Source organism: Fusarium venenatum (assembly GCF_020744135.1).
Source record: "Fusarium venenatum strain MPI-CAGE-CH-0201 chromosome Unknown EDB82scaffold_3, whole genome shotgun sequence".
Taxonomy (NCBI): Eukaryota; Fungi; Ascomycota; class Sordariomycetes; order Hypocreales; family Nectriaceae; genus Fusarium; species Fusarium venenatum.
The window spans coordinates 477,227-503,290 of NW_027072131.1; the positions used below are offsets into that span (position 1 = coordinate 477,227).

The 26,064-nt window shown below is 48.1% G+C and overlaps 10 protein-coding genes across 10 annotated transcripts; 6 read left to right on the forward strand and 4 right to left on the reverse strand.

The window, feature by feature from the left end:
• Positions 1–93: 93 nt before the first annotated feature.
• EDB82DRAFT_433328 (fungal-specific transcription factor domain-containing protein) lies at positions 94–2,129 on the forward strand (the record flags this gene model as incomplete). Its single annotated transcript, XM_025726316.2, has 3 exons — positions 94–128; positions 175–1,129; positions 1,176–2,129. Coding segments are annotated over 3 exons (1,944 nt in total), but the record flags the coding sequence as incomplete, so codon positions are not given.
• On the reverse strand, positions 1,981–4,159 carry EDB82DRAFT_203933 (dihydroxy-acid/6-phosphogluconate dehydratase). The gene is made up of 4 exons (XM_025726317.2): positions 3,685–4,159; positions 3,423–3,634; positions 2,971–3,376; positions 1,981–2,920 (listed from the first exon to the last, which is right to left on the reverse strand). Exons 1-4 carry the CDS (start codon positions 4,100–4,102, stop codon positions 2,133–2,135), a joined length of 1,824 nt encoding a protein of 607 aa, XP_025580896.1. The 5' UTR covers positions 4,103–4,159; the 3' UTR covers positions 1,981–2,132.
• Positions 4,160–4,274: 115 nt separating this feature from the next.
• On the forward strand, positions 4,275–5,214 carry EDB82DRAFT_502885 (uncharacterized protein). Its single transcript, XM_025726318.2, has one exon. The coding sequence runs from the start codon at positions 4,364–4,366 to the stop codon at positions 5,168–5,170; it is 807 nt and encodes a 268-aa protein (XP_025580897.1). The 5' UTR covers positions 4,275–4,363; the 3' UTR covers positions 5,171–5,214.
• A 654-nt stretch (positions 5,215–5,868) lies between these two features.
• On the forward strand, positions 5,869–7,225 carry EDB82DRAFT_204027 (uncharacterized protein). Its single transcript, XM_025726319.2, has 2 exons — positions 5,869–6,443; positions 6,496–7,225. The coding sequence occupies exons 1-2, from the start codon at positions 6,176–6,178 to the stop codon at positions 6,984–6,986; spliced, it is 759 nt and encodes a 252-aa protein (XP_025580898.1). The 5' UTR covers positions 5,869–6,175; the 3' UTR covers positions 6,987–7,225.
• Positions 7,226–7,464: 239 nt separating this feature from the next.
• Positions 7,465–11,656, reverse strand: EDB82DRAFT_546336 (RNA dependent RNA polymerase-domain-containing protein; the record flags this gene model as incomplete). The annotated part of the gene is made up of 2 exons (XM_025726320.1): positions 7,465–9,626; positions 9,673–11,656. 2 exons carry the CDS (start codon positions 11,654–11,656, stop codon positions 7,465–7,467), a joined length of 4,146 nt encoding a protein of 1,381 aa, XP_025580899.1.
• Positions 11,657–12,684: 1,028 nt separating this feature from the next.
• Positions 12,685–15,862, forward strand: EDB82DRAFT_203976 (fungal-specific transcription factor domain-containing protein). The gene is made up of 8 exons (XM_025726321.2): positions 12,685–12,883; positions 12,941–13,204; positions 13,258–13,498; positions 13,557–13,844; positions 13,893–14,144; positions 14,190–15,083; positions 15,139–15,260; positions 15,329–15,862. The coding sequence occupies exons 1-8, from the start codon at positions 12,784–12,786 to the stop codon at positions 15,424–15,426; spliced, it is 2,259 nt and encodes a 752-aa protein (XP_025580900.2). The 5' UTR covers positions 12,685–12,783; the 3' UTR covers positions 15,427–15,862.
• Positions 15,863–15,995: 133 nt separating this feature from the next.
• Positions 15,996–18,206, reverse strand: EDB82DRAFT_502891 (RIO1 family-domain-containing protein). Its single transcript, XM_025726323.2, has 2 exons — positions 16,329–18,206; positions 15,996–16,275 (listed from the first exon to the last, which is right to left on the reverse strand). The coding sequence occupies exons 1-2, from the start codon at positions 17,859–17,861 to the stop codon at positions 16,168–16,170; spliced, it is 1,641 nt and encodes a 546-aa protein (XP_025580901.1). The 5' UTR covers positions 17,862–18,206; the 3' UTR covers positions 15,996–16,167.
• A 1,511-nt stretch (positions 18,207–19,717) lies between these two features.
• On the forward strand, positions 19,718–21,318 carry EDB82DRAFT_431511 (aspartic peptidase domain-containing protein; the record flags this gene model as incomplete). The annotated part of the gene is made up of 4 exons (XM_065607699.1): positions 19,718–20,038; positions 20,099–20,216; positions 20,266–20,389; positions 20,439–21,318. The coding sequence occupies 4 exons, from the start codon at positions 19,718–19,720 to the stop codon at positions 21,316–21,318; spliced, it is 1,443 nt and encodes a 480-aa protein (XP_065463749.1).
• Positions 21,319–21,788: 470 nt separating this feature from the next.
• On the forward strand, positions 21,789–23,132 carry EDB82DRAFT_502896 (uncharacterized protein). The gene has a single exon (XM_025726325.2). It carries the CDS (start codon positions 21,881–21,883, stop codon positions 22,877–22,879), a length of 999 nt encoding a protein of 332 aa, XP_025580903.1. The 5' UTR covers positions 21,789–21,880; the 3' UTR covers positions 22,880–23,132.
• Positions 23,133–24,693: 1,561 nt separating this feature from the next.
• On the reverse strand, positions 24,694–25,956 carry EDB82DRAFT_502897 (uncharacterized protein). The gene is made up of 2 exons (XM_065608695.1): positions 25,885–25,956; positions 24,694–25,823 (listed from the first exon to the last, which is right to left on the reverse strand). The coding sequence occupies exon 2, from the start codon at positions 25,564–25,566 to the stop codon at positions 24,832–24,834; it is 735 nt and encodes a 244-aa protein (XP_065463750.1). The 5' UTR covers positions 25,567–25,823; positions 25,885–25,956; the 3' UTR covers positions 24,694–24,831.
• Between the last annotated feature and the right edge of the window lie 108 nt (positions 25,957–26,064).

The following is a 26,064-nucleotide window of genomic DNA, read 5'->3' on the forward strand; positions in this document are numbered from 1 at the left end:
CATGAATACCATTAATTGACTAACTGTCTGTAGTGTGATGGGGATTTACCAACGTGTAAGAATTGCCGTAATGCTGGTGCTACCTGTACAGATGGAGAATCCGCCCGTCTGAAAGACCTACCTCGAGAGTGAGCGCCACCATTCTTTCGCATGACATACCAATTAATGTTGTAGATACATATCGACATTAAAAAACAGGATAACTTGGCTGGAATCAATTGTCAGATCAAGATGTCCAGACGTAGACTTATCCCAGGACGCGCCCTCGGATATCCAGAAAGATTTGGATGATACCATTCTTCAAGACACCACAACAGCATCACCACCTGCGCGAACAAGCACCATCGATGTATCTGATACAAACCAGCCAGTAAGATCTACAGGAGCTGGTGCGATTACTCACGAGATTGGATTGGTGTCTCTTGGGACAAACCAAGACCCGAGATACATTGGTCCTTCGAGTGGTTATTTCCTAGCCCGCGTCATGCTCGATTCAGTCTCAAAACAAGATGAACGACTTGGTCGCGGGAGTAGAAATACTCCATTTCCTACAAAATTGGTAGAAGCTATTCAGGGACCTCTACCTTTACCACAACAAGACATGGCGGCGCAATTGTGTGATGCCTACTTCAGCGCCATCAATCTACAGTACCCCATTCTTCACCGTCCGACATTCGATACTATGCTGGAACAGGCATACGAACAAGATAACCAAGACCCAGTTGTTAGATTCCAGATCTTCATGGTTCTAGCCATAGGCTCAGCTGTCTTATCCGGTCGCATCAGAGCTCGCATCCCAGCAGAGTCATACTGTCTCTCAGCACTCCAATACCTCGACGATTTAAATCTCGAAAACTCTTTACAAGGGGCACAATGTCTTTTATTACTTTTAGTATTTACCATGCATAGCCCTTCTGTTCGATTGAACGTGTGGTATTTAAACTACCACTGCATCGCCGCTCTACTTGACCTCGGACTTCAGAGAAATATTAGCGCGGGGGTTGGCATTTCGTTATTGGAGCAAGAAATGAGAGCGCGTATCTTTTGGGTTATTTATACGTTTGATCGTGTTATTGCGACTATGATGGGGAGACCTATTGGGATAAGAGACGAGGGCTGTGAACTTCGAGTGAGTGTTGATGTTCAAGACAGTGGGCAATGACTGACGGTTTTAGATGCCTATTGGGTTGTCTGATGATCAACTTGCTACACCGTATCAACAGACTACGGAAACGTCGAGCGAAATGGCGTTTGCTATTCATCTGTTTAAAGCTGCCAAGCTTAATTCGGAGATCAAGTATATCGCCCAGAGTATAGTCAGAGACTCACCCAGATATGCATATCCGAGAGTTGTGGACATCAACGATTGGCAAACCACTATGCTACATCAACTAGATGAGTGGGCAAGTCAGATACCAAGCCAAGACAACCCTTCGGCTCTCTACTTGCGGACGACATGTCAAATACGATACCATGGTCTTCGAATGCTTCTTCTAAGACCAAGTCCCGGTATACCCAAACCCTCCAATGAAGCTTTGGTACAGTGCCACAAAAGTGCGCGCGAGAGTATACAATTGTTTGACCAGCTTTACAAAAAGGACCTTCTCGTACATAGCTGGACTACTTTCCACGGTCTTGTTCTGAGCACAATCACTCTTTTGTATTGCATAAAAGTCGTCCCCGATATTGCTCGCGCAACGGAGATGGACGTCTTGATGACTGACATGAGTATATCCCTCAGTGTACTTAGTGCAACGGGGGAACACTGGTCTGGGGCGAAGCGCAGTAGGGACATTCTGGATGAACTTGGCAAGTCGATTATTCGGCATCTCAGTGATCAAAATGGTCTATCGAATGGTGTCAACAGTCGTTCAATGTCCCAGGCCATCAACCATGGACCTGTTCCGACCGAAGCAATTGACGTTCAAGGACTGGGTTTACCGGGCGCATCCATGGATACATCAATGATGAACACGGATAGCATGGGATTTTTGCAAAATCCGTTTGATGATTGCATGTTTAACGATTCATTCGCTGGATACTTTGAGGAGACGGATTCCATCAACGTGGATAACATTGTACGAGACTTGTTCCAGGACTTTATCCCTACATACTCTACCGAACTATAGAATTCATGACCTTTGAGGTCCTTCAGCTGTCAAAAAGTCAAAGTCGGCGCCTAGCTCTGCCTGATTGACGCTTCGCATGTACAATCCTCGATACCCTCTCATACCCTCTCTCTTGACCCAGGGCGCCGCATCATTCTGCTCAAAACTCCTGACTCTCTCCTCAATTCTCTGAGAAATCTCTTCATCAGAGAGATCGACAGATAGACTGCGTTTCTCAACATCCAATGTAATGAGATCGCCATCTCGGACAATACCAAGTGGTGACTTGGGGTCTGCTGATTCAGGCGATATATGAAGCCCAATCGTCCCTCCAGCTGTACCACTCATACGACCGTCCGACAACCTCAGCATGTCCAAAACACCCTGCGCTGCGATCTTTCTCGGGATAGGAATCATGCCCGCTTCAGGCATACCAGGGTTCCCAACAGGGCCGATGTTTTGAAGAACGAGGACGCTGTCGGGAGTAACTTCAAGATCTGGATCGTCAATCCGCTCGGCCATATCTGCAGAGTTGGCAAATACGACTGCGCGACCTGTGTGCTGGAGGAGTTTTCTGTACTTGGAGGCGCTGGCTTTCATGACGGCGCCTCCGGGGGCTAGATTGCCTCGGAGGACGACGAGGGAAGATGCTGGGTACAGAGGTTTGTCGAAGGGTTGGATGACGCTTAGTTCTTGTGGGACGGGTATGAGAGATTGATGGGCGATTTCTTCGCCGAGGGTTCGGCCGGTGACTGTTTGGGCGTCGAGGTAGAGAAGAGGTTTGAGTTGGTGGAACAAAGCGAGCATGCCGCCTAAAATTGTTAGTCAGAGACAGTACATAATTATTTGTAAGTGGACATACCTGAGTTGTGGAAATCGGTCATGTAGTTATCACCACTTGGCTTCAGATCAACCAACAATGGTGTTTTACGACCTATCTCATCGACAGTGTCCAATGTGATGGTTCCCGCTACCTTGGGATGTCGTCCGATGATAGCCATGAGATGGACCACAGCATTCGTCGAACCACCGATTGCCTGCAGCACAGTAATGGCATTCAAGAAAGACTCTCGTGTGAGTAAAGCTTGCGGTCGCAGACGTTCAACATCTTTGCATGCAGCTACAGCTAATCCACCAGTTGCTTCTGCGATACGAAGTCTGGAGGCTGATACCGCTGGGGCTGTGGCGCCGGCAAAAGGCATCATTCCTAGACCGACGAGTATGGATGCCATGGTAGATGCTGTTCCCATGACACCACAAGTTCCGCCCTTTGCGTTGTCAGATACAGAAGTGAATGGTGCGTTTAAGACTTACAGTTGGTGCTAGTTCATCGTTGATGGCTGATATATCCTCAATGTCTAGACTTCCAGCTCTGTACTTGGCCCAATTGTTGCGACAATCAGTGCAAGCGCCGATGCGAACTCCACGATGACTACCAGGCATCATCGGGCCAGTGACGAGATGCAGTATGGGCTTGTTTGCGGAGATACCACCCATCAATTGAGCAGGTGTAGTTTTGTCGCACCCTGCCGAGTAGTTAGTACACATCGCCATTGACACAAAATAGGGAACATACCTCCTATCAAAACAACAGCATCACAAGGCTGAGCCGCAATCATTTCCTCAGTATCCATACTCATCAAATTTCTCAAATACATACTCGTCGGCGAGGAAAATGACTCATGGATACTAATAGTAGGAAAGTCAATCGCCAATCCCCCATTGAGCTGCACGCCTCTCTTTACAGCATCGATGAGCTGGGGGATATTGGCATGACAAGGATTGAAGCTAGAGTATGTATTAACAATGCCAATAATTGGTCGCGAGAGTGCATCTTCACTGTAGCCAAGAGCTTTGATGAATACTTTGCGGAGGAAGAGTGAGAAGTGAGGGTCGCCGTATGAGGCGAGACCTTGACGGAGGCCGACTTTGGAGGTTATGGGCTTGTCGAGGTCATAGTCTGGGTTTATGGGGGTATTGTTGGAGTCTGTCATTTTGGCTCTTTTGATGGACCTTTGAGTATTGTAATTGATGAATGGGATCAATGCTTATTTATTCATACTCCAAAGTGGTTGAGTGTGTTGTGAACGGGGTAACCCCGCGCCGGTCATCACGCAATACCCGGACGTCTCCCGTCTAGGTGACGGAGGAGTCCCGATTAGCAACAAAACAAAAGAGATAAAAGATGCATTAATTGTCATGATTGACATCTCAGTAAACTTCATTAGTATCGCATTCTTCATTATTTTATCATCATGCTCAACCTCAAGAACAAAGTAGCTCTCGTCATCGGCCTCGGTCAAACGAACACCGAAGGTTGGGGTATCGGCGCAGCAAGCGCCGTAACCCTTGCAAAACAAGGAGCCATCATCTTTGGCGGAAACAGAACAATCGCTTCAACGACAAAGACCAAAGAAACTATCCAAGAACAAGGCGGACAATGCGATATCATTGCCACAGACGCTACAAACTATGCATCCGTCAAGGCTCTTGTGGACGCTTGTATGGAGAAACATGGAAGGATTGACATCTTGTTGACAAGTGTTGGTCAATCGCAACCAGGAGATCCTGCATCCATGACTGAAGACACATGGGATTCCCAAATGGACATTAATCTCAAAAGCGTCTACCTCGCATGTCACCATGTTCTTCCAATTATGGAATCTCAAGGAAGTGGTTCAATTATATGCATCTCCAGCATCGCCGGTCTTCGATACATCGGCAAGCCACAAGTAGCGTACAACACAACCAAAGCAGCGATACTGCAATTCGTCAAGGCTACGGCAGTTATATACGCGCCAAAGGGTGTACGGCTCAATGCTGTTGTTCCAGGGCTCATGGATACACCCTACACAAAGAGTCTTGCGCAGAGGTTTGCCACACCTGGAGGTTATGATGAGTTTTGTAGCATGAGGGAGGGACAAGTTCCTATGGGGAAGATGGGCGATGCATGGGATGTTGCTAATACTGTTGTGTTTTTGGCGGCGGATGAGACGAGGTATATCACTGGGCAAAAGATTGTAGTCGATGGAGGAATAACTTCATCTACGGGGCGAACTTGAATGGCATATCACTACGAGCTTCTGTTCTCTCGAGTTTAATAGAGTCCAACTCTTACAACATGCTTAACACAAACTCAAATGGTGACATAATCGATATGTAAACGTCCAAAGTCTCGGACTCCGAAAGCTTACGTCGATGATCAATCGCTGTCTCAGTCGGGCGGCCGCCAGGAACCTCGACCACCATTCCCAAACCAGCACAAGAGCCAGCCTTAAAGGAACAACGCTGCCGGAATGACCAAGATTTGTTATTCCCATCACTTCCAAGGAATGTTGTCTGGCTGTAAGTAGACGCAGCCCAAGTAGATCGCTGTCCGAATCCGGTAGTGTAGATTTCCGCCGTGTTTCAACGGGGCTGTCTGGGAATGTGAAAAGACGGTTATATGTCAGCGGGTTATAGTCCTTGGCTTACTCACGGACTCACCTTTATGTATAGACTTACGACCGGGAGGGGAGTCTGAGTTGAGGCGATATCGAGTAAACTAATCCTTAGGGTAGAACCCGTTCACTGTCAAAGTGACAATCCCATCGACACATTCAGAACACAGTATGATTTGCGACCGCCAGGCCCAAGCCTTGTTCAATTGTTTCATGGCTTGGAAATGATGACAGGTACCATCTCAGCCTTCAAAGCCCATCACAATGCAATGTGATAGATCGTGCGCCTCAGTGCAATCCCCCCCTGATTACAAGTTCAACTTGACGTTACACAAAATCCTATCTCAAGCCACGCCGATCTTTCCCGTCCAAATATCAGGAACCAACATAATCTCTCTAACCGTAAACAAACTACGGGACCTTTTCTCTCCGCGCCGTGAATAAACTCTGTGTGACCTTGTCAGATAACATTTCGATGGGTAAGGTGATAAGCTTTTAGGGAATGATCGGAGGGTTTGAGTATAACTATCTCATATCCCGTCGAGTTATCAAGACAGTCCAGTGTTGGTCAGCTCCTACAAACAAGCTTACTCTGTACTTCCTTTCTTGGTCTCGGTCTTTGCCAACATGAAGTTTTCTACAGTCTTTACCGCTGCGCTGGCAAGCTACACCCTAGCTTTACCCATCATCATCACCCCAGATTCAACCACCGTCTCAAACCGTGGTATTTCACAAGAATTCACACCACGTATCGGTGTTACCTTACCCACTGGTTCAAAAAAGGTACCACGCGCTATATCAGGTCGTATTAGACGCGCGAGCAAGAACCATGACAGTGTCATTAAACTCATGGACTTTGTCACTACGAGAGCACGCACCGAATGTCAAGATATAAGTAAGTACAAACGCACAACATTTATAAAAGATTGGCTACTAACAGTTACAAGACGTTGCTGTCAGTGCAGTCAAGTTCGAGGGGTTAAAGAATGAAGCCATCACGACAACAGTCGACACCATGAACACCATCAGAACACTCCTCTCCGAAACTGTATCTCAATTGGATACCACGCCAAACATGGTGTTTACCCAAGAAGAGCGCCGCAATTTAATTGATGATGTACACATTATCACGAGCGAGTTCTTCAAGGCCACACAAGACTACATCGAGACATTGGGAGGCGCATCGGGAGGTCGCTCATTATCCCGCGCAGCGCATATGCTCACCGATGTACTGGAGAGCATTGTCTCTATTGACGCAGGAATAGCTTCCGATATGAGTCGCAAGCTAAAACCTATTTTCTCTGAAGTTGGCGACGATGATGAGGATTTGTTGAACGTTGTCATGAGCTCTGTGATGAGTTTTGTATCGTCAATTGAGACTGCTACTACGTGTGGCACAGAAGATTGTTTGAGCGATCAAAACGAAGAATTGAGATGATGGAGACGCATTGTTTTGGGAGTATTTGTGTGTAATGAGTTATGATTTGGGTTATGAGTCTACATTCAGCTATGGAGTAATGGAGGATTAATGATTACGAACTCACGAGAACTTGTACAACATCATCACATAGCTTCATTTTTATTAACCAGTGTCATTTCAAGATGGCCAATTGATCTGAGTCACAGAAACAAGAGTTCAATTAAAGGTTTCGTGAATATTCACTACGCCGGGGGTATCAACCAACAACTGCAAGCAAATACAAAGCCCAATATCCAACGCAAGCGTTGGAAAGATGTCCCAGTCGTTACGTCTCAACCTGGCACATCCACCAAAGTCATCCTGCTATTGAGATGAACTATGACTGTGAGCCCTCAAGATATCGCGTCTGTCAAAATCCCCACACTTATGTCTGTTAAGGTCAACCTCTAAAAGACCTCCCACCTGAGATCGCTGAACCAGCCCAGTCAATGCGCCTCTAAGCATCGTCAATCTGTGTCCCCGTCTCATCATCATATTCCGTAACCTCTTCCAAGGCGGCCAAACTCTCATTATCATGTCCAATCTGTCTTTGAGCATGAAGTGCTGCGATGCACTTGTTGTCGGGACGAAGTATACTCCACATCTCGGCTGTCACGGCGATAGCGCTGGTGTCGGAGGCACTGCGCGATAGCATGGCTTTCATCCATGCCAACTGCTTTCCTGCAAGGCGCCAGACCATGCGATATGCATGTTCCCACTTTAGTTTGAACAGGACGGATGCTTTGAGTAGCTCCCATTTGCTCAAAGCTGGATCACCATTCCAAGGGTCGAGGAGTGGCTCGACAACTCTTGTACTCAGCAAATAAGCGGATGGCTTGTATGAAGACCATTTTTGGTGCAGCTCTTTGACCTTTGACGAGAATTCGCTACTCGTGCTGTCAGCTTTCCCTCCTGCCATCGCAACCTTCCAATCCATGGTGATGGCATCAACTTGCGCGACCATGTCTATCATGAGTCTATCAATTGTCCTGGAATCTTTCCTCTGTTCATTGTACTCGTTGTAAAGATTAGTCAATTCCTTGTCCCATGCCTGAACACTGGGGGCTTGGAGGGCATCGTAGAATTGCTTCAGCGCATTATCGATAGTGTCCTGAGCGACCACAAACTTGAGAAAGTCGAGGATATGGATGAACCCATTTTTGTCCTTGTAATTCTGTACAGAACTTCTTTCCTTTTCGTATTCTGGCTCTTTTCCGCGCATGTCCATGTCTCGTTTCAATCGGTCATAGTCTTCGCGGGTGAACAGCAAGCCTTGCTTGGCCTGATCAACAAGCAGAGCGACCAACGTGCTCAAAGCAACTGCCCGTTCACTGTTGACTCCTCCTTCCAAGTAACAGAGCCTTTCCTTGAACTTGGTCACAATACCCAGGTAAGTTGGTTGCATATTAAATGAGATTGCCGAGCGTAAAAAGTCCGTACAGGCAGTCTCCATGTCGGGAATTGTGTCGAGAATTGACTGGAAGCTTGGGTTGTACTTTCGTAGGTATCCCTGTCCTACGAGATCTGGCTCAACAGGCTTTGGCGCATTGCTAAAGTTGCGAACAATATCAGGATCCCAGCAAACCCAAGCCTGATCACCATCGTAATCGCCGCCCGAAAGCATGTCGGCGAGAGGCGATTTACCCTTTGACGAAAACACAATGACGTCCTTCAATCTCTTCAAATTCGGTCGGAACACTGCCCTCACCTTTTGTACGTCACTCACGAAATGAGCTGGGGCTCGGGCAACCAGGATGTCCATATCATCTAGTAGCGTGTCTGACTCGCCATCGGCTTGGAACTTGGAAGAGAAGGCAAGCTGCACCTCACCTTCTTCCAATGTCCCAGTGAAGTCTGCCACCATGAATGCATATGTAGACCGTGGGATTTTGATGTTCATCTTGGTTTTGAGTTGTTCTGCCTGTCGCTTCTGATTGCTCCATACAAGGTCTCGTAGAAAACGGCACTTGGTGGCATCGAAACCGGCATCAAGCAAGAATGACACTATGTCTTCATCATGATCTGGCAACCCTCCTACGAAGGGGACATGCCCAAGGTTTGATCGATTGAAGCCGCGATGCATCCAGCCACGAAGACTGGTAGGATGTGTCATGGCCGCAAGCTGACCCCCAATCTCATCTTGAAGACCGTTGGCTAAATGATTAGCTATGATGTTGCGCATATTACCGGGATTTGGAGCCTGTGCCTCAAGAACTGGAATAAACTGCGTGTTGAGTGATGCAGACCTCAGCTCCCTGGACCATTCTCGTACTTCAAACGTTCTGTGGTGGACATCTTTAAAGTCGCACGCCCATTTGCGCTGGGATGGATACGTCTCAATCCAAATATCGTCATCCAATCCATCTTCTTCGACATCGACTATCCACATCCCCTTTGCACTGCCAATACGAGCTTGAAATGCGCATGGAGTCTCCAATAGGCCAAGATGGGTTGCGACTTTGCGCGCAAGACTTCGCGACATCCTGGCGATACCATCACCCATGTCCTTCTGCTCTTCTTTGTCTCGATTGCTCATGAACCTGCGGAAACCCAGCATGATGTCGCGGTGTCGGAACTGGTGAGGTTCAAGGATGATGGTGGGACAAGTTTTGCTGAGACCTGGGAAGAGTGTTAGATGATCCATGCAAAAGGTTGGGGAACTAACTGAGAGCAAGTCGCGAGAACAATTTTGGTACAGGCTGTTGAGCATTTGCCTCTACATTTATTGCCCACTTCAAAAGATCAGAGCGCCTCATCTTTGTCCGATGTCCCAGGGACGTTGCTTCTTCCAGTGGTGGAAACTGGCTTTCAGGTAGTCGAAAGTTGTTGCCATCAGTCGCAAAGAAGTAGACGCGCTCTTGCATAATCATGAGGGACTTGTGAGGATGACGAGGGTCTTTTACAGACTTGCTTGCGCCACGGTTGTAGAATGGAGACCAAAAACGCCCAAGAAAGTAGTGTAGGTTATCATTGAGCCATCGAATGACCTTATCCGCGCCTTGATCGGCGTTCCTGATCGCATCGGGAGCATCCCTAGAAGTTGGGGATGGCATGATGATCTCCATGAACCGGTCCGCACCAAAGCGACGGGCTAGTCGATGACCAAGTTCTAGGCGAGGAGGCTGAAGCTTGAGCCTGTACAAAGGGCCAGAGTCCTCGGTATTGACGATTAACTCTGCAGCAAGAACAACATGCTTGTCGTGTGAGGCAAATGACTCAAAAGCTGCGTTCCATACAGCACGGTCGCAAGGCGCTGGCAATCCCGCTCCGATGAAAAGACGATGTCGAAAGATCAAAGCCCTGAAATGAGTTTGGTCGTGCCAAGTTTGATCGGGTTTGTACTCGAGGTCCCATTGAGACAGATCCACGCAGCAGTGAAGCGCGGCACGGGTCAATTCCCACAATATGATCAAAGGTGCCTGATTCAATCCAGGAATGGGAAACTTGGGCCAAACATTTCGCAGGCGCTTTGTTAGAGCGCATGAACCGGGTGTCGTATCAAAACCCGATGCATCAAGAAGCAACGTATCCAACTCGTTCATCTCGGGCAAGCTAGAGTAGGCTGTTCCAGGACTACTAGACTGGGTTATCTCTTTTTGCTTCATACCAAGATGCCGGTTTCGTACAGGCTGAGGCATCACCAGAGGAGGGAGTCGGGGTTCGTCGACAGACATGTCGACAGGCTCTGGGAACACTTCGGAGTCATGTCGCCTAAACGAGGATGGCTTTGGTGGGTCGACATTGCGATTGAGCGTACTTTCGGGCTTGAATTGGAACTCTTTTATCCTTTGTGAGAAAGGAATTTGGGAGTCTTTCGGTTTTTGGTGGTCTCTGTAATTGGGTTGAGAGGACTGGAAAGAAGTTCGCGAGCCTTTGAAGGAAGAATTCGTCAAGACTGTTGTTTGCGTGCTAGGCGCGCCATTTGTGGATGCAGAGAAAACCGTCGGGGCCAGTGAAGCTTTACTAGAATTAAAAGAGGCTGGACCAGGGGATAAAGACTGAGGTTGGGTGCTCGAAAACGATGTGACTGGACTTGCGACGCCATTGGGGAATGAAGCCGTACCTGACCGACAAGCGGCCCGTCCCGCAAGCGCACGACTAGAGCGGACTGGGATGTCATCAATGCTGTCGACGGATGGGGAGTCAAAAGAGTCGCGACTTCTCTTTGAACTGTAATCCTCAAACTCATCAGACCTTCTCTTTGCAGTTCTTGAGCGCTGTTGACTGGTGATATTGTTGTCGTTCAACAGTCGCAGTAAATACTCTTGAAGCTCGCCTCGCTCCTCTGAGGTTAATCTTGCGCGATGGTGATGTGGGTCACCAAAAATACTCTTGATCGGGGTCGTGTCAGGATCACCATGGGGCTTTCGGATCCAGTTGGTCAAATAATCGTCTGCTTGTTCGCGAAACCGAGTGAGACATATTGAGAGTCGAGTCGGGTCTTTGAACTTGAGAAATTGCGCGCGATAGTATATCGCATTGCATCTCTCCTGTTCCTCATCTCGGCGCTGGCGCTGGCGCTTACTCGGCGACAGCGTCGGGTCGGGAATTTGGAGCTGAAGCTGGAATTCTGAGCTGATGGCGCGAATTGTCCGATCAAGCTCCTCTCTGGCTTGAGCTTTTCTGGAAGATGAAATATTGCTAGACATGGTGACCGGCGCCAGTTGTGAACCCAATGCCAAAAGTCAAACGATTGGGGCGTTCCAACGGTTGTCAAGTAAGGGAGAGTTTCTGATCTGCGAAAGAATCAGTGAAGGTTGTTAGCGCGCGCACACATTGAATGAAACGAGCCTTGAGATCCCAGATCTCTGTAACCGCCGAGGCGCAACAGCCCGTTCCGTAGCAAGCGAAATATAATTGTATTCCGATAATAATAGTCACAGCCTCGAGTGGCCATCCAAGTTCAATGTAAAGCAATGTAATAACAAATTGGTTATCACATATGGATAGTAATTGGACGATGTACCATGGCGGAGCCAACTGTTGGAGAGTGGTGGAAGCATTTTGAACAAGACCGACAGTGAATCGGCACCCCACTGCGCGTAGCCGTAAATAAATATGGGCTGCAGGGGAAACAAAAACATGATTAAATATTGGATTCATTTCGGTGATTTGTTTGTTCGAAGACAGATGGTAGATGTAGCACAAAGGAAGACGGGTATTTCATGTTGATGTTCTGTCTCTCTACTACCCTGAAGGAGGGAGCGTACCGCAAAGACAGTAGGTAGGGACAAACACGAAACCATGCTACTACCGACTAACTCATTGACACTCAACATAAAGTGAGGACATAAAAAAATTATATGAGTTACAGTGACTAGACACCTATTCAACATTATTATACAAGTTTATAATAAGAACGAAAGACTGTCCTAAATTCTCGTCATGTTCCATCCACGTTATCAATTGACATGTTCAGTTCTACGAGTGCAGGGTAACTGGCTGACGGAACGGCTCTTATTTATCCGACACATCGGAGGTCGGCTTCATCACCGATCTCGTGCTTCAATTCCCCTCCCAGTCCACCAACCAGAAAGAAAAGGCCAAAAGATCAGCCGTCGTCCCTCTCATATTTAACTAACACCAATTCGAAAAGCCGAACCGGCCCCGCCCATCACCGCCGTCTCTTCCCCTCTCACCCACTATCGCGCATGGAGACCCTCGGGGTTCGGCATTCGTAAACCCTCATCTGCAATCATAACATTACCTCGCCATTGCTATCGCGACTTTTGTTTGGCTCCGAGCCTTGATTCAGAGCCCAGAAACCCGCTTAACAATGGCGGAAAACCCTAGTCCAGATGAGCGCGTGGTCATTGATGACCTGACCCCAGAGGAGGCCAATCGAATCATACATTCCCATCGAAAGGTCAGATACGGTAAGAGTCTTGCGAATAACCTCAATTTGGGAATTGTTTGACTTATCATCGCGTTAGGCACCGCGTGTTGGCCCTGTCGCCAGCGCAAAGTAAAGTGCGACAACAAACAACCCTGTGAAAACTGCGTCAAGAGAGAACACCCTCGATTATGTTCTTATAAGCCCAATCGCTCATCAACTTCCAAGCCGACGGCATCAGGTGCTGCTTCAGAATCCAGTCAAACCGTCGTTAATCGCAAGAGGACACATTCATTCTCAGAAGTTCCCCGTGAAGAAGCCACACGCAAGGTTGAGCGTCAGGAAAGTTGGCCGCGCGCCCTTGGTAAGTGTTTGGCTGATGTCTCATCACACCACCAGGCTAACAAAACACTACAGCAAGCATTGATGAACCAGAAGTGGGAGCAGATCGATATCTCGGGCAGAACAGTATTCCTGCCCTACTGCGCGAGCAGTCTTCACCAGTTCACAAAGGCGAGGGTCTTGACATTCGACAAGACATGCGGTCCATTCTGGGACTGGACACATCAGCGCCTTTCCCGCTGATGTCGTCTCATCACCTTCAAAAACTAACACAGGACATCTCAAATGAATTGCCATCCGACCGCGAGGTCATGAAGTAAGTCTTGCGTTTGCGACCGTGGGATATTTGAAGCCCGTAAGCTTACAGGTTACAGGCTGTTCAGGGCGTACAAGGAAATACCGCAGCCCTTTTGGGGTTTTGTGATGGATATCGACGACCTCGAGAGCAAGCTAATGATTTACCTGGAAGAACGTTCACGGAATGCGACCAGCGGAATGAAGTCGACCAAACCCGTCACAGCATCATGGCTCGCCATACTCTTTGCCGTGTTGGCAGTCGGTTCTCAATACCACGAATCTCCCTACCATATCCGTACGCGAGACTCCCAACGGTTCATCCAAATATCCTTCCATTTCCTCCGATTGGGCAATTTTCTTCTTCGGTAATTGCTGCTTGCCGATACAGCAGAGCTCAAACTGACGTATAACAGACCTTCGTTCGACTCGATCCAAGCTCTCCTGCTTACATGCTTTGTTCTTCTAAATGATATGAAAGCGGAAGCCTCGTGGGCTTTGATGGGATTGACCTGTCGCCTTGCGCAGTCATTGGGTCTGCACAGAACACCACGTAACGAGAGTCGCGATTGCACGCCGCCAAACACACAATCGAAAGAGATGGTTAGAAGGAGGTTATGGTGGAGTTGTGTATGGCACGACACCTTGACGTCGCTTTCTTTTGATCGGTAAGTATTGTGTCTCCATGATTGAACTCACCCCTGACGATGTAGGTCACCAATGACCAACTTCCCGTGTTGTCCAATTCCCGTCATGTCGCCGACGCCGAACGGAAACTACTCATACCTCGAGACGATGTACCATCTTATGGAAATAATTTCCCGTCGCTTAAACCCCGATGATATGATGAGCTCGACATACGCTCAAATTGTCGAAGATTGCGAAGCAGTAGAACAACTTCGAAACCGCACCACACCACAATTGCGGGCTAAAGAAAATTGCAAGACAGCGCTCGACCGTCTACAGCACTACGCAATTCGCCTTCACACATCATTTGTCATCTCCGTTGCATGTCGTCCAGCGCTTCGCAAAGACAGCGAGTTTGAACCTGAGCAGCGCAAAACGCTAGCGGATCGCTGCAAAGACAACCTAACCGAAACCGTCCGAATGTTCTTAGCAATGCACCAATTGTCTGCAATCCCCACGAGAAGCTGGGCATTTACTTACCATGGCTTGTCGTCGGCTTTACTACTGGGTATACTTTGCGAAACAAAGACAGACCCCGAAGTTCGACAATTACAAGGCGATTTGATCGCTGCCCTGTCTGCCACTGCCGCCAAGGACGTTAGCTCCCCGGAACCTCATGTCATGACCACCGACAAGGACATTGAGCTTTCAGGCCCACTGTACCGAGCATTGACGGCCCTCAAAAATATCTACGACCACGGCTCAATTGTCCCATCGCACCTCAAGAAGGAGGGCGACGCCTCTGCCGCCGGCAGCGGGAGCCGTACGCCTCAATTCCCCTTTGGGAACGCCGGACAATATTCCGGAAACGGCAATTCAATGTTTCGCAACGTCTCCCAGAGCGCGGACCCACGAGAGGACGCTGCGCTCGCCATGGCAGAGATGCAAAACGGAGGAGCATCAATCCAAGACTTTGCTGGGTTAGTATTGTACCACCAATCTACCGTGATTTGTTTCTAAATGTGTCTCCATCAGACTTCCATACAGCCAACAGATGCAGGCTAACGCAAACCTCAACATGGACAGCATGAATGCGATGAATGTCGATCCTACGCAATACATGGCTCCCATGGACCTTTACGAATCAATTTGGGGTGGTATGTCACATAATTTTCGCTCCTCTTTTTTTCGTCTGTCATTACTCTCAAGACTAATCCGTTACCAGAATCACCAGACCCTTGGAACACGGGAATGGACTCGTTAAACTTTGACTTTCTGGCCCAACCCCCACCAGGCCAACCTCAGCAACAGTTCTACTTTTAGCCATGGTATCCCGAAAGGTCTCAGGCTGTGACGACAGAGGAGCATTTTTTACCATGTTTTTTTATTATCACAATAATGATGGATATGAGGTGAGATTGCATGTTAACGATATTTATTTGGCGCCATGGAGCGAAAAGGCTCCCAGGATGACACTTGACTTTTTACTGAATGTAAGAATAACTGAGCGACAAAATCATCAGACATTTCAACATAATTTCCAAGTCATTATTCTCTCTTTCTTTTGTCCTTGTCTCTTCTTATTTTTTTTGGTGTGCTCAATCCACTTTGCAGTCTTCCTGGTACAAGACCACCGTTACGTCTCGACGCAGGAACCAGAACGCCCCGAACCCTTTTTGTTTAAAAGGGTATAACGCAAACCCTTTTTTCCCTTCCCGCGGGCGCAAGTCGAAATGATGAAGACATTGATTCGTCGCCGAGGAGAAGTCTCCGGCCGAGATGGTTTAACATTCCCTCTTTGCGTGTGGGGTCTGTGTAACCGCTCGGTTTAGTGCGATCTGAACGCTTTTTTCTGCGTACTGAACGATCAAAGAGAGCTCTGACGATTTGTATTTTTTGCCTTCCTTTAGTGTCTCTGCCAAGAGAGAAGCACGGGAAGGGAAGAGGGTCGCGCAAGGTTGATAGCTTCCCCGGATGAGGCTCGTCAATTGTTTCGGGAGCTTGGGAGCTATGGCCTACCCTTGTGCAGGCGCGGCAAGAGGTGTAGAGGTTGTATTGAGATGCTTATTTCTTGCGACGGGATGAGGTGGCGACGATCTTCTTTTTGAGATGTTTGGGCATCTTTTCCTTGCGCTTCTCACGCTTGGCTTCCTTGACGGCTTGCTTGTGGGCCTGAGGGTGGTCAGTAAGGTCTGTCACATTGGAATGAGATATGGAATACAAACCTTCTTCTCGTCCTTATCTTCGAAGCGACGGCCTCGGGGAGTGCCCTTCTCAAAGTCGGCCTCGTTGTGCGAGTCGTCATCAGAGAGAGATGCACCATCGTCTGAATCAGATGTGGAACCTTCCTCCTCATCACCCTTCTCGCCATCGGCCTTCTTGGGTGCAATGACCTGGTCGGGCAGCAAATTACTGTAGACAAGATCATTACCCTGACCCTCCCCAACTCTTTGAGCATCCTTCTCAATGTCGTAGACCTGCTCTAATGTTTGAGGAATGTACTGGTTTCTGAAAACTTCATTGTCGACCTCCTCTTGAGCAGCGTTGTCCTCGCCAGTAGCATCAGCCCGATTTTCGTAAAGAACATCAATTGCCTTCTCCATCTCGGGCTCCTCCACGGGTCCCTCGGGAGCGGTGATGAAGTTGAAGATGGCGCGGTCGGCCAACGTATCAACGCCCTTGCGACGGAAGAAATCGCCCACGTTCTTGATGTCCATACGGAGGAACTCCAACGACCGGGGGTGGTCCGGCTCCACACTCTGCGACACATCAATGATGTAGAGTTTACCCTTGTGGTATAGAATGTTGTACTCGCTCAAATCGGCGTGAACAAGACGACAGACCTGGTAGATCTTGCGCATGATGCCAAGCAGCTGGACGTAAAGCTTGTGCCACTGCTGATCAACATCGTCTCCTGTTAGGGTAGCGTCGCGGAGGCGAGGATACGCCCAGCCCTTGCGGTCACCAAGGAAGCCCATGACAAGGACATGAAGCTTAAGGCTGATAGGCTCAGGGCAAGGAATACCAGAGTTGTAGATCCTCCTCAAGTTTCGGAATTCCTTCTCTGCCCAAAGTTTAACCATCTTGCGGTTGTTTCCCTTGTCAAAGCCACTCTTGAAACGGTGCTCGCCCGTGATGTAGCGCTCTCTGTCCTTGAAGCTCAGAATGGCTGTCTTGTAGACCTTGATCGCTTTCTGGGTGGGTTCGCCTGTGCTGCCGTCGATAAGAACGGCGCCGTAGACGTTGGCTTCTTTTCCTGTGGAGATGGCACCGTGGACTTCACTCACGAAACCTCGGTTAATCATCTGGAGCAGAATCATTCGGGTGCGCTGGTCAAGAACTTGGTCGCTAGTGGCGCGGTCCGCCTTGTCCTTATCCTTTGAATCACCACCATCTTGCTTAACGGAGTCGAGTCTGATCTTGGCGGCGTGCTTGGAAAGAGCTGAGACTTGATCATCCACGCTCGCAAAGGTGTTGGCAGTAGGTTTTTGCTGGTTCGAGCGAAGGGCGACTCCCTCGTTGGTACCGCGCTGTCTGTTGTAAGACTTTGTCAAGTCTCCCGCATCAGCAGACCAGTCATTATCGTCAAAGTCCTGGTCATCAAAGATATCATCGAAATCGTTGTCGTCGTCCTGGTTGTCGAGGGCAGCGCCATCGTCTCGTTGGGTCTGTAGCTCGCGGGGTATCTCTTCGGTCTGTTCATAGCCCTGATTCGCCGTGTAAGTGTAGGGCGGTTGGTGGGGAGCGGCGGGATCCATTGTGACGATTTGCTTTGCGGTGTAGTCTAAAGGCAAAGCGAAAACCGATCAATTAGTTTCGTCGGGTGGACAATAATTGAAGGCGTTGGAATTTTTGTGCAACCTTAAGAAGTTGTCGCGGGGTGGCGGGGTCGAAAAATCCGTTATCTTATCAAGGGTCTACAGCGCCTGACAGTGGGTTTAGGGACTGGCCCGACCGGGGGCTATGCCAGAAAACTCCAGTAATTGGGATACTCAGTGAATTGTTTGCAGGTGTCTACTACGGTTCTGGTACTGTTTGACACCTCCAAGTATTTGAGTAATTGCCATTCTAATTTTATCATCTGTTTATATTATATTAAAAATAGTATCTTTCACATTAGAATGTCTAAGTATAGATCCTCTCATTTGTAAAAATGTCAATTGTTTTAATGATTTTGGCACCTGCTCTCAAAAAGTTTTAGTGGATCGTGAGTACCCTGGTGAGTCATGGAGGGGTAATTTGCAGCAAATCGATGGGGTCATTCATTGGATGACTTGCCTCGACTTTGCATCATCACTTACTCCACCGTCTCCATCTTCATCTCCATCAATTGTTCAATGAAGGCATCGTGATATTCCATCTGGTGTTTACAGGCAAACACAACAATGACAGGTATTGACAAGAGTCAAGAGCCCCAAAGCGGAAGGGGCCGAGCCTTTGTCATGCATTGACCAGCCACTTTCCTCTCTTCGGAGCAAACCTCCTAAACCACGCTACGACTCAGCGTTTCAACTCCACCACAGGTAGCATCGCAATATCGAGTCAGTGCATTCTTTGGCATCTCAACCGAGGGACCGAGGCCTGCTAAACTGGCGCCAATGAGGCTATTTCTTGAGCCGCGCAGCCGCGGAGTTGTGATCATCACACCAACGAGTTAGACAAGCGATCTAAGAGGTGACAGCTACCAAAACGAGTAACAACCCGGACGGCTCAAAGGCAAGAGAGCTTGGGCCTGCTTGGCAAACTTATCACAGAGTCTTTCACGAATCGGATTATCGCTATGATTGTGATTGCGAAAACTCTTCCAAACTCAAAGGTGTCCTGCCAAGGGCAAGAAAATACCATGTCATTGTGACCAACAATTGGACGTCATCTGTCAAATGGCCGGAAATATGCAGGTACAATGCTTGGCGTTGACGATGTCTGACCTGCCGTAGGCAAGAAAAGGCATAAAAAATGACATTGTTGTAGATCAAATGATCAATCGAGGGTCCTTTTCATCATTATCACACCATCCGTTCATAACCTCTGCTGATCGATTCAAGAGGCATGGTCGGCAAGCCATTGTCGTTGACGCGCCGGTCGAAATGCCACCAACACACAAACCCGGGACCCTGGCAATTGAACATGAGTGCCTTCAACGTCAACACGGAGACCCTGCAGGATCGGAACAAAGTCAGACAAATCAGACGCAGGAACCAGGAACCAAGAACGGTCGTGGCAAGCCAAATTCAGTCATGGCTCGGTCATGGCTCTGTTGCCGCAACTCGTGGCATCCATAAAAGAGTCTAAATCGTCTAGTCCCATGCCCACGGAATGCAGATGCCATACTATACTATACTGGATCCAGGAGCATTCCACGCGAACCCATACTCTCCAAAGACCACATTCCAGGTTAAGCTCTCTGGGATGGCTTCACCTAGCTCGAGACTTGCCCAGAATGCCATGCTAGGGACCTGGAAGTGCCTGGGAAGATGTCTTGAGCCTCGATCCGGAACTCTCAACCGCCTCCCGAGTCCACAACCCATTGTCTTAAAATAACAGACCACGTCCCTCTTCTGGATTCGCCTCTTGACAATCATCATAACTCTTTTTCTTTAATCTATTTTTCACCATGAGATTCAGCACGGTTTCTTTTCTTCTACTCGCCGGCTGTAGCACGGGTATCCCTCATGAGATCCGTGGTGGTGCTCATGAGGTGAACGGTGCTGGAGGCCATCCCGAGAAGCCTTTGGGGAGGACAGCGAACAGGTCTACAGACCTTCAAGTTGATGCTTCCCGGGCTCTCACGGTTCGAAGCGATGATTACGATGACCCAATTGACGGGACAGAAGAGGAGGACATTGACCACGAGGAACTGGAGGAGATCGAGATGGGCAAGGGCTTGAAGGGCCGAGCTATTGATCCCGAGACTGACCCCGACTCCGCTCACCTTGTGCCACGAGCCAAAGGCGAAAAGGTCATGCTTGATCAAATCACAAACTCACGATACAAGAAGCCGCACGCCGAGATTGCCCTCATTCATGCTTACAACAAATACCGAAAGCCATTGCCGAATGCGGAGCTTCGAAAGATTGCCGACCATGAACAAGCACTCGTGAAGAACAAGCTCGGTAAGGGCTCAATTGTCACGTTTGTCTACCCATGGCTAACATTGTATAGGACTGAAGGGCACTGCAGCAGCAACACCTCCTCAGTACTACGACTCACAATACGTCGTTCCTATCCAGATTGGTAGTCCACAGCAGACTACCTATGTGAACTTTGATACCGGCTCATCTGACCTGTAATTCATGTTCCAAGGCTGCTTTATAGAGCACACTGACATCTAACAGCTGGGTCTTTTCTACCGACACGTATCAACCTGATCAGGCGGGCCATATCCTCTACAAACCTGACAACTCAAAGTTATGCAAGCGAATGAATGGCCAGACGTGGAGCATCAAATATGGCGACGGCACCGGTGCCAGTGGAATCGTCTACCGGGATAGAGTGCGAGTCGGAGGGACCTATGTAAACGACATGGCTGTGCAGTCTGCTACTGAAGTATCTGACGGCATTGCCGCAGACAAGTTTGCTCATGGCATCTTGGGTTTAGCCATGTCGAGTCTCAATACTGTCCGGCCTATTGCTCAAAAGACATACTTTGACAGAGTCCAAGACGCTTTGGATGGTCCCATCTTCACTGCCAATCTGCAGAAGGGCATGGCTGGAAACTACAACTTTGGGTACATCAACCAAAATGAGTACTACGGATCTGTGGGTTTCGCCAAGGTGAAGAAGGACAGCCCATGGTGGCAGATCACTGTTGAGGGCTTCCGTGTCGCTCAGGGTGCACCGTGGCATAAGTACAAGTACTCAGCAATTGTCGACACCGGCACCACTCTTCTTCTCTTGCCCGACTACCTGGTCAAGTTCTACTACAAGAAGGTTAAGGGCGCTTACATCGACAATGACTATGGTGTCTGGGTCTTCCCATGCACAGCCAAGCTTCCTAGCTTCTACTTTGGTTTTGGCAAGTATCGAGGCAAGGTCCCCGGCCATTACATCAATTATGGTCGTCTCACTTCAACGGTTTGCTACGGTGGCATCCAGACGTCGGAGGGTATTGGCTTCGCCATCCTGGGAGACATTCTCCTCAAGGCTCAATTCGTCATCTTCGACCTCAAGGCAAACCGAGTGGGATTTGCCAACAAAAACACAGTCAAGGCGTGATTCATTCGTTCATTCATTAGCTAGAAGATTTGGTAGAACAGAGTTGTGAAAAGATTTGTCTGCATTGGGAAGCGTGGGCGTTGATTGTTTGGCGATGGGTCTTGGTGCCTATCATTCATTCTTGTCAATTTAATTCTTAGCTGAAAGTTTAATAATGCGACCAGCGCTTTTAATGACTCCTCCCTCCTATGGCTTTCGTTTTTGTTTGGGTAGAAATCAAATAAACTCTCTAAAGCATTCCGCGTCTGGCAAGTTTGTTCCTGGCCTGGAGGGATGGGGCATGTGGCTCTTTTCGAGAGACGGGTTCTCGTTCTGGACCTTTCTATCCAACCTGCCGGCATTCAATCTTGTTTTATTGGTAATCAGGGATTATGTCAGTCATGAACATCGTTGCAGGCGGAAATGGAGATAGCGGATTTATAAGTAAGTCGGGGCAAGTCAGCGTAAGTCCCATGAGACCTCATTCGTCCCCTCTCAATTGAAGATCCGCTAACATGCAGACCAAACCACCACGATGACCATGATGGAATGAAACGACGTTGTAAACTATAGCTTAAATACCATGACAGAAACGCCCCTCGAACTCTCAATTGAAAATCTCCAAGCGTTGAACCGTCTCAACGACTCTTCCATACCAATGTCTCAAAACATCCTCATCCTAGGCGCCGGCGAACTAGGCCTCTGCGTTCTCCAAGGCCTGGCCAGTCATCCTAAGCGTCACCACCAACGAATCACTGTACTTATCCGCCAGGCAACCCTTGACTCAGCTGCCCCAGAAAAGAGGAAGCTCATCCAACATATCCAGTCCCTCAACGCCGGGACCGAAGCAGGCGATGTTGCAGATGCCAGCGTAGAAGACCTAGCAGCCATATTTTCCAGATACGATGTCATCGTGTCGTGCACAGGCATGGCTTTACCAGCAGACGTACAATTCAAGATTCTGGACGCTGTCATGGCTTCAGGTGTGAAGCGCTTCTTTCCATGGCAATTTGGCATGGACTACGATGCCATTGGAAAAGGTACATCGCAAGATTTATTCGACAAGCAAATCGACGTGCGCGACAAACTTCGCGCTCAAAAGGAAGTAGACTGGACAATTGTGTCTACAGGCTTATTCATGAGCTTCCTATTCCGCGCCGACTTTGGCGTCGTTGATCTGTCCCAAAAAATAGTTCGCGGGCTAGGAAGCTGGGAAACAGAAATCACCCTCACCACACCTCCAGACATTGGTCGTGTAACAGCTGAGCTAATTCTCGACCCGCGCGGAATTGGTAGCCGGCCTGTTTATATCGCTGGTGACACTTTTACCTACGGACGCCTTGCGGATTTGTTGGATGCTCATTTTGAGACCAAGTTTAAGCGTGAGCTATGGAATTTTGAGATTCTTGCGAAACAAGCGGAGGATGAACCGGATAATAAGATGATCAAGTATAGGTATTCGTTTGCGCAGGGACGAGGTGTGGCGTGGCCGAAGGAGGGGACTTTTAATGTGGAGAGGGGGATTGAACTTACTGATGTGAAGACATATCTTGAAAAGATGGATTTCAAGATTGGGGAGTAGATAAGTGTCGGTGTACTCAATTGAATGTGGTTGTTTATTGTCAAGTTGAGATGGGATAGTTCGGTTTCGGTTTGGTGTTTATGCATGGTAGGACTAGCTACACTGTAGCTGGGCGGGTAGGCGGGTTGAATACCCGGGCACGCTCACTAGACCGCCGCCTTCACTGCAATTATAACCTCTCCTGAGCTCCGTCGTACTGAACAGACAAGAGGAAAGTGTCTACACAACAAATGAGCCTCATGCAAGTTTTGATATGAAAAAGCCTGAGAAGAGTTAAAAATGCAGTCGGCGATTTCAATATGGAAGCATATTAATCCCATTCATCGCCATTGTACTTTCGAAGATCTTTGTACGTGGTTGTTTATTGTCAAGTTAAGTTGTGATACATTTTGGTGTGGGCATGTAGGACTGGGCTACAGTGGCTGCGAGAGAGCACCAGCAGGGGGAGAGATTTTGCCTCTCTTCACTGCAATTTTAACCTCCCCCGAGCTCACCTTACTCAACAGACGAGAAAAAATGCCTTGCAGGTAGAATCAGCCTTGTGTAGGGAACCCTGGTATACGACAACTCGGGAGAGGTTAAAAATGCAGTGAAACCGACTCTTTATAAGTTCAGCACATCCCCAAATCACTTTCCAATGAGAAACGAGTAGGACTCGGCAGGATTAATCCAGAGGTGTAACAATAAAGAGACCGATTCACAGAGTTCAGTAAGGCCTCAATCACTACTGAAACCTAGTAAGATCTATGAGGATGGCGGGAATGGCATTACAGATTGTTTCCGACGAAGAAGAGGTTTCGCGTATACAAACAAGAGTTCAGTATGGGGAAAGGGCCTAAAACCAGCAAGGTTCACTTACAATTGAGCCAAGTCACAACCAGAGCTCTTTTAATATTATAACGATATGACCGACAAAAAACTGACAGTAGTTAAACCAAGGCAGTACTGATTACAACGAGCCCCGTTGCGCATCCGTTAGATGCTTCTATTCCCTTTGAGAGATGTGGTTGCAGTAATTCCAGGCAATCACTTGGGGTGACTTTAAAACTGCAGTGAAAAAATCATACACGGGCAATACTCTGTGACCTTGGGAGGCAGCCGAGGTCAACTTGCCCAATAACAACTGAATTGATTGATACAGCCGTGACAGAGCAGTTGTTTGGTGGCGACGTTTTCACTGCGATTTTAACCTCTCTCAGGCTGTCGTAGTGTTCAAGACCGTTGGCAGTAGTTTAAATTGCAATGAAGGATACAAGGCCAGGCCTAGGTAACTTGGACACAGCCAACAGCCTGGGTGGGGTCAATTGCAATGAAGGCATTCCGCACATGAACTCTATTATGAAAAGGACACCAAGAGGCTCCGGCTATCATTGAGACGAGGACTAGAATTCTCAAGCCTTCAGAGACGGGATTACAACAAAGCTCGTTAGATTGCAGTAATGGTGAGCTGTAATACTACTGATGGGGAAGACTTGGATAGTCGAGGGAGTTGGGAAGAATTGATGCCCTGCACTGAGAGACAAGGTAGTATTGGCATGATGGTATCATCTAATCGTATCTATGTAAAGCCAGAGAGTGTCTATGTCGATAATGCTTAGGTCGCAATACTACAATGGCAGTATGAGATGCAGACATTACTACGAGCTTACATTTAAATACAAGGCGTTGCAGTTAAAGATGCCCCCTCGTTGTCTGATAGAATATCTATACTGCTTATCCTACTATTGTAGTTCTACAGATATACTTGCTGTTGTGATCATTGTTTCTAATTTGGAAGTATCGATGGCACACCGCCATAGGTTGGCAAATAAGACATAGACATGCACGGATTACACCGCCATATATGACTACTACTACACATAGCTACGATATAACAAAGAAACAAACCTGCTGGCAGAGAACGCCAAACATACATACAGAGAAGTCCAAAACTTCTCGAACAAAACATTAAATTAAACGTCCTTCTCCACTGTCACTCTAATGGACTGGCAGCAGTGAAGAAGATTTTCGACCTTGTCCAAAACCGTCGCCAAATTTCGCAGTGTCACCTTGCCAGACCTGTAAGGAGGACGAAGAAAACTGCCCGTTTCATTAGTCTCGTCTCTACCAGATGCATCAATGTGAATAGTGCTGTGTTCAGAAAGGACGCTGGCAATGTCTTTTTGGAAGAGGTTGAGTTCGCCAGGATAGTATTCGAACTCTTCGAACTTCGGTTCTTCCATGAGGGCACTCTTCTTCCGTGGAGGCTGGTCCTGGTCTTCGTCCTCAGCGCCTGAGTAATAAGCGTCTGAGCTTTGATTGAGGCTGGGCTCCAAGTCGCGGGAAGGGATAAGCTCCAAATTCATGATTGAACGGGGCTCCAGTTTCACCAGTGAACGAGCTTCTGGTCCGGGAGGAGGCTCGACATAAGAATCATCATCGTCAGGGATTCCGATAAGAGTCGAAGGTGCAACCACATCGGAAGAACTGTCAGCAAGAGAAGTACCAGAGTCGTTGGAGTCTTCAGAACGAAAACTCCCATGGGCAATAAGAGCGGGATCCGAGGAAGAAGGCATGCCGGTACCGGAGGCCTTGCTGGAACGTGATGCAAGAGAAGGCATTTTGACGCCACGAGGCTTATCATATAGAGAAGCCATTTGATTCATAGCCTCCAGATCGTCGACGTGCTTCGCATCGAAGGCGGTCATCTCATCATCAACGTCCCTTGATGTGTGATTGTGATATCTAGCATCGACCTTGGTCCCGGAATGAGACGAACCTCGAGCGTTACCACCACGCGCTTTACCAACAGGCAGTGATAGCTTCGCTGGGCGATCCACTCGATGTCTCACATTACGATCAACATCAAGAGCCACTTCTTCAGGGATTATCTTTACAGAGTCTCCAGAAGGCTTCCATTTGTTGAACCAGTCCTTAGCCGACCTATAATCATCGAATTTCTTGTCTGAAGACAGACAGAGTTAGTTAGTATATATTAGTCATGTCATAATAGGTTAGGAACATACAATTCGCATTCCGGAAACGGTCAACCAAGGCATGTGCAGCAGGCCATGATGCAATGCAGGAGGATGCCAGAGTGTCGGAGGATGAAACGAATGTAAAAAAAAAAAAAAAAAAAAAAAAAAAAAAGAGACGATAGAAAACGAATTGAGTCGTACAAATGAAAGACAAGTTGAGTTGCATAG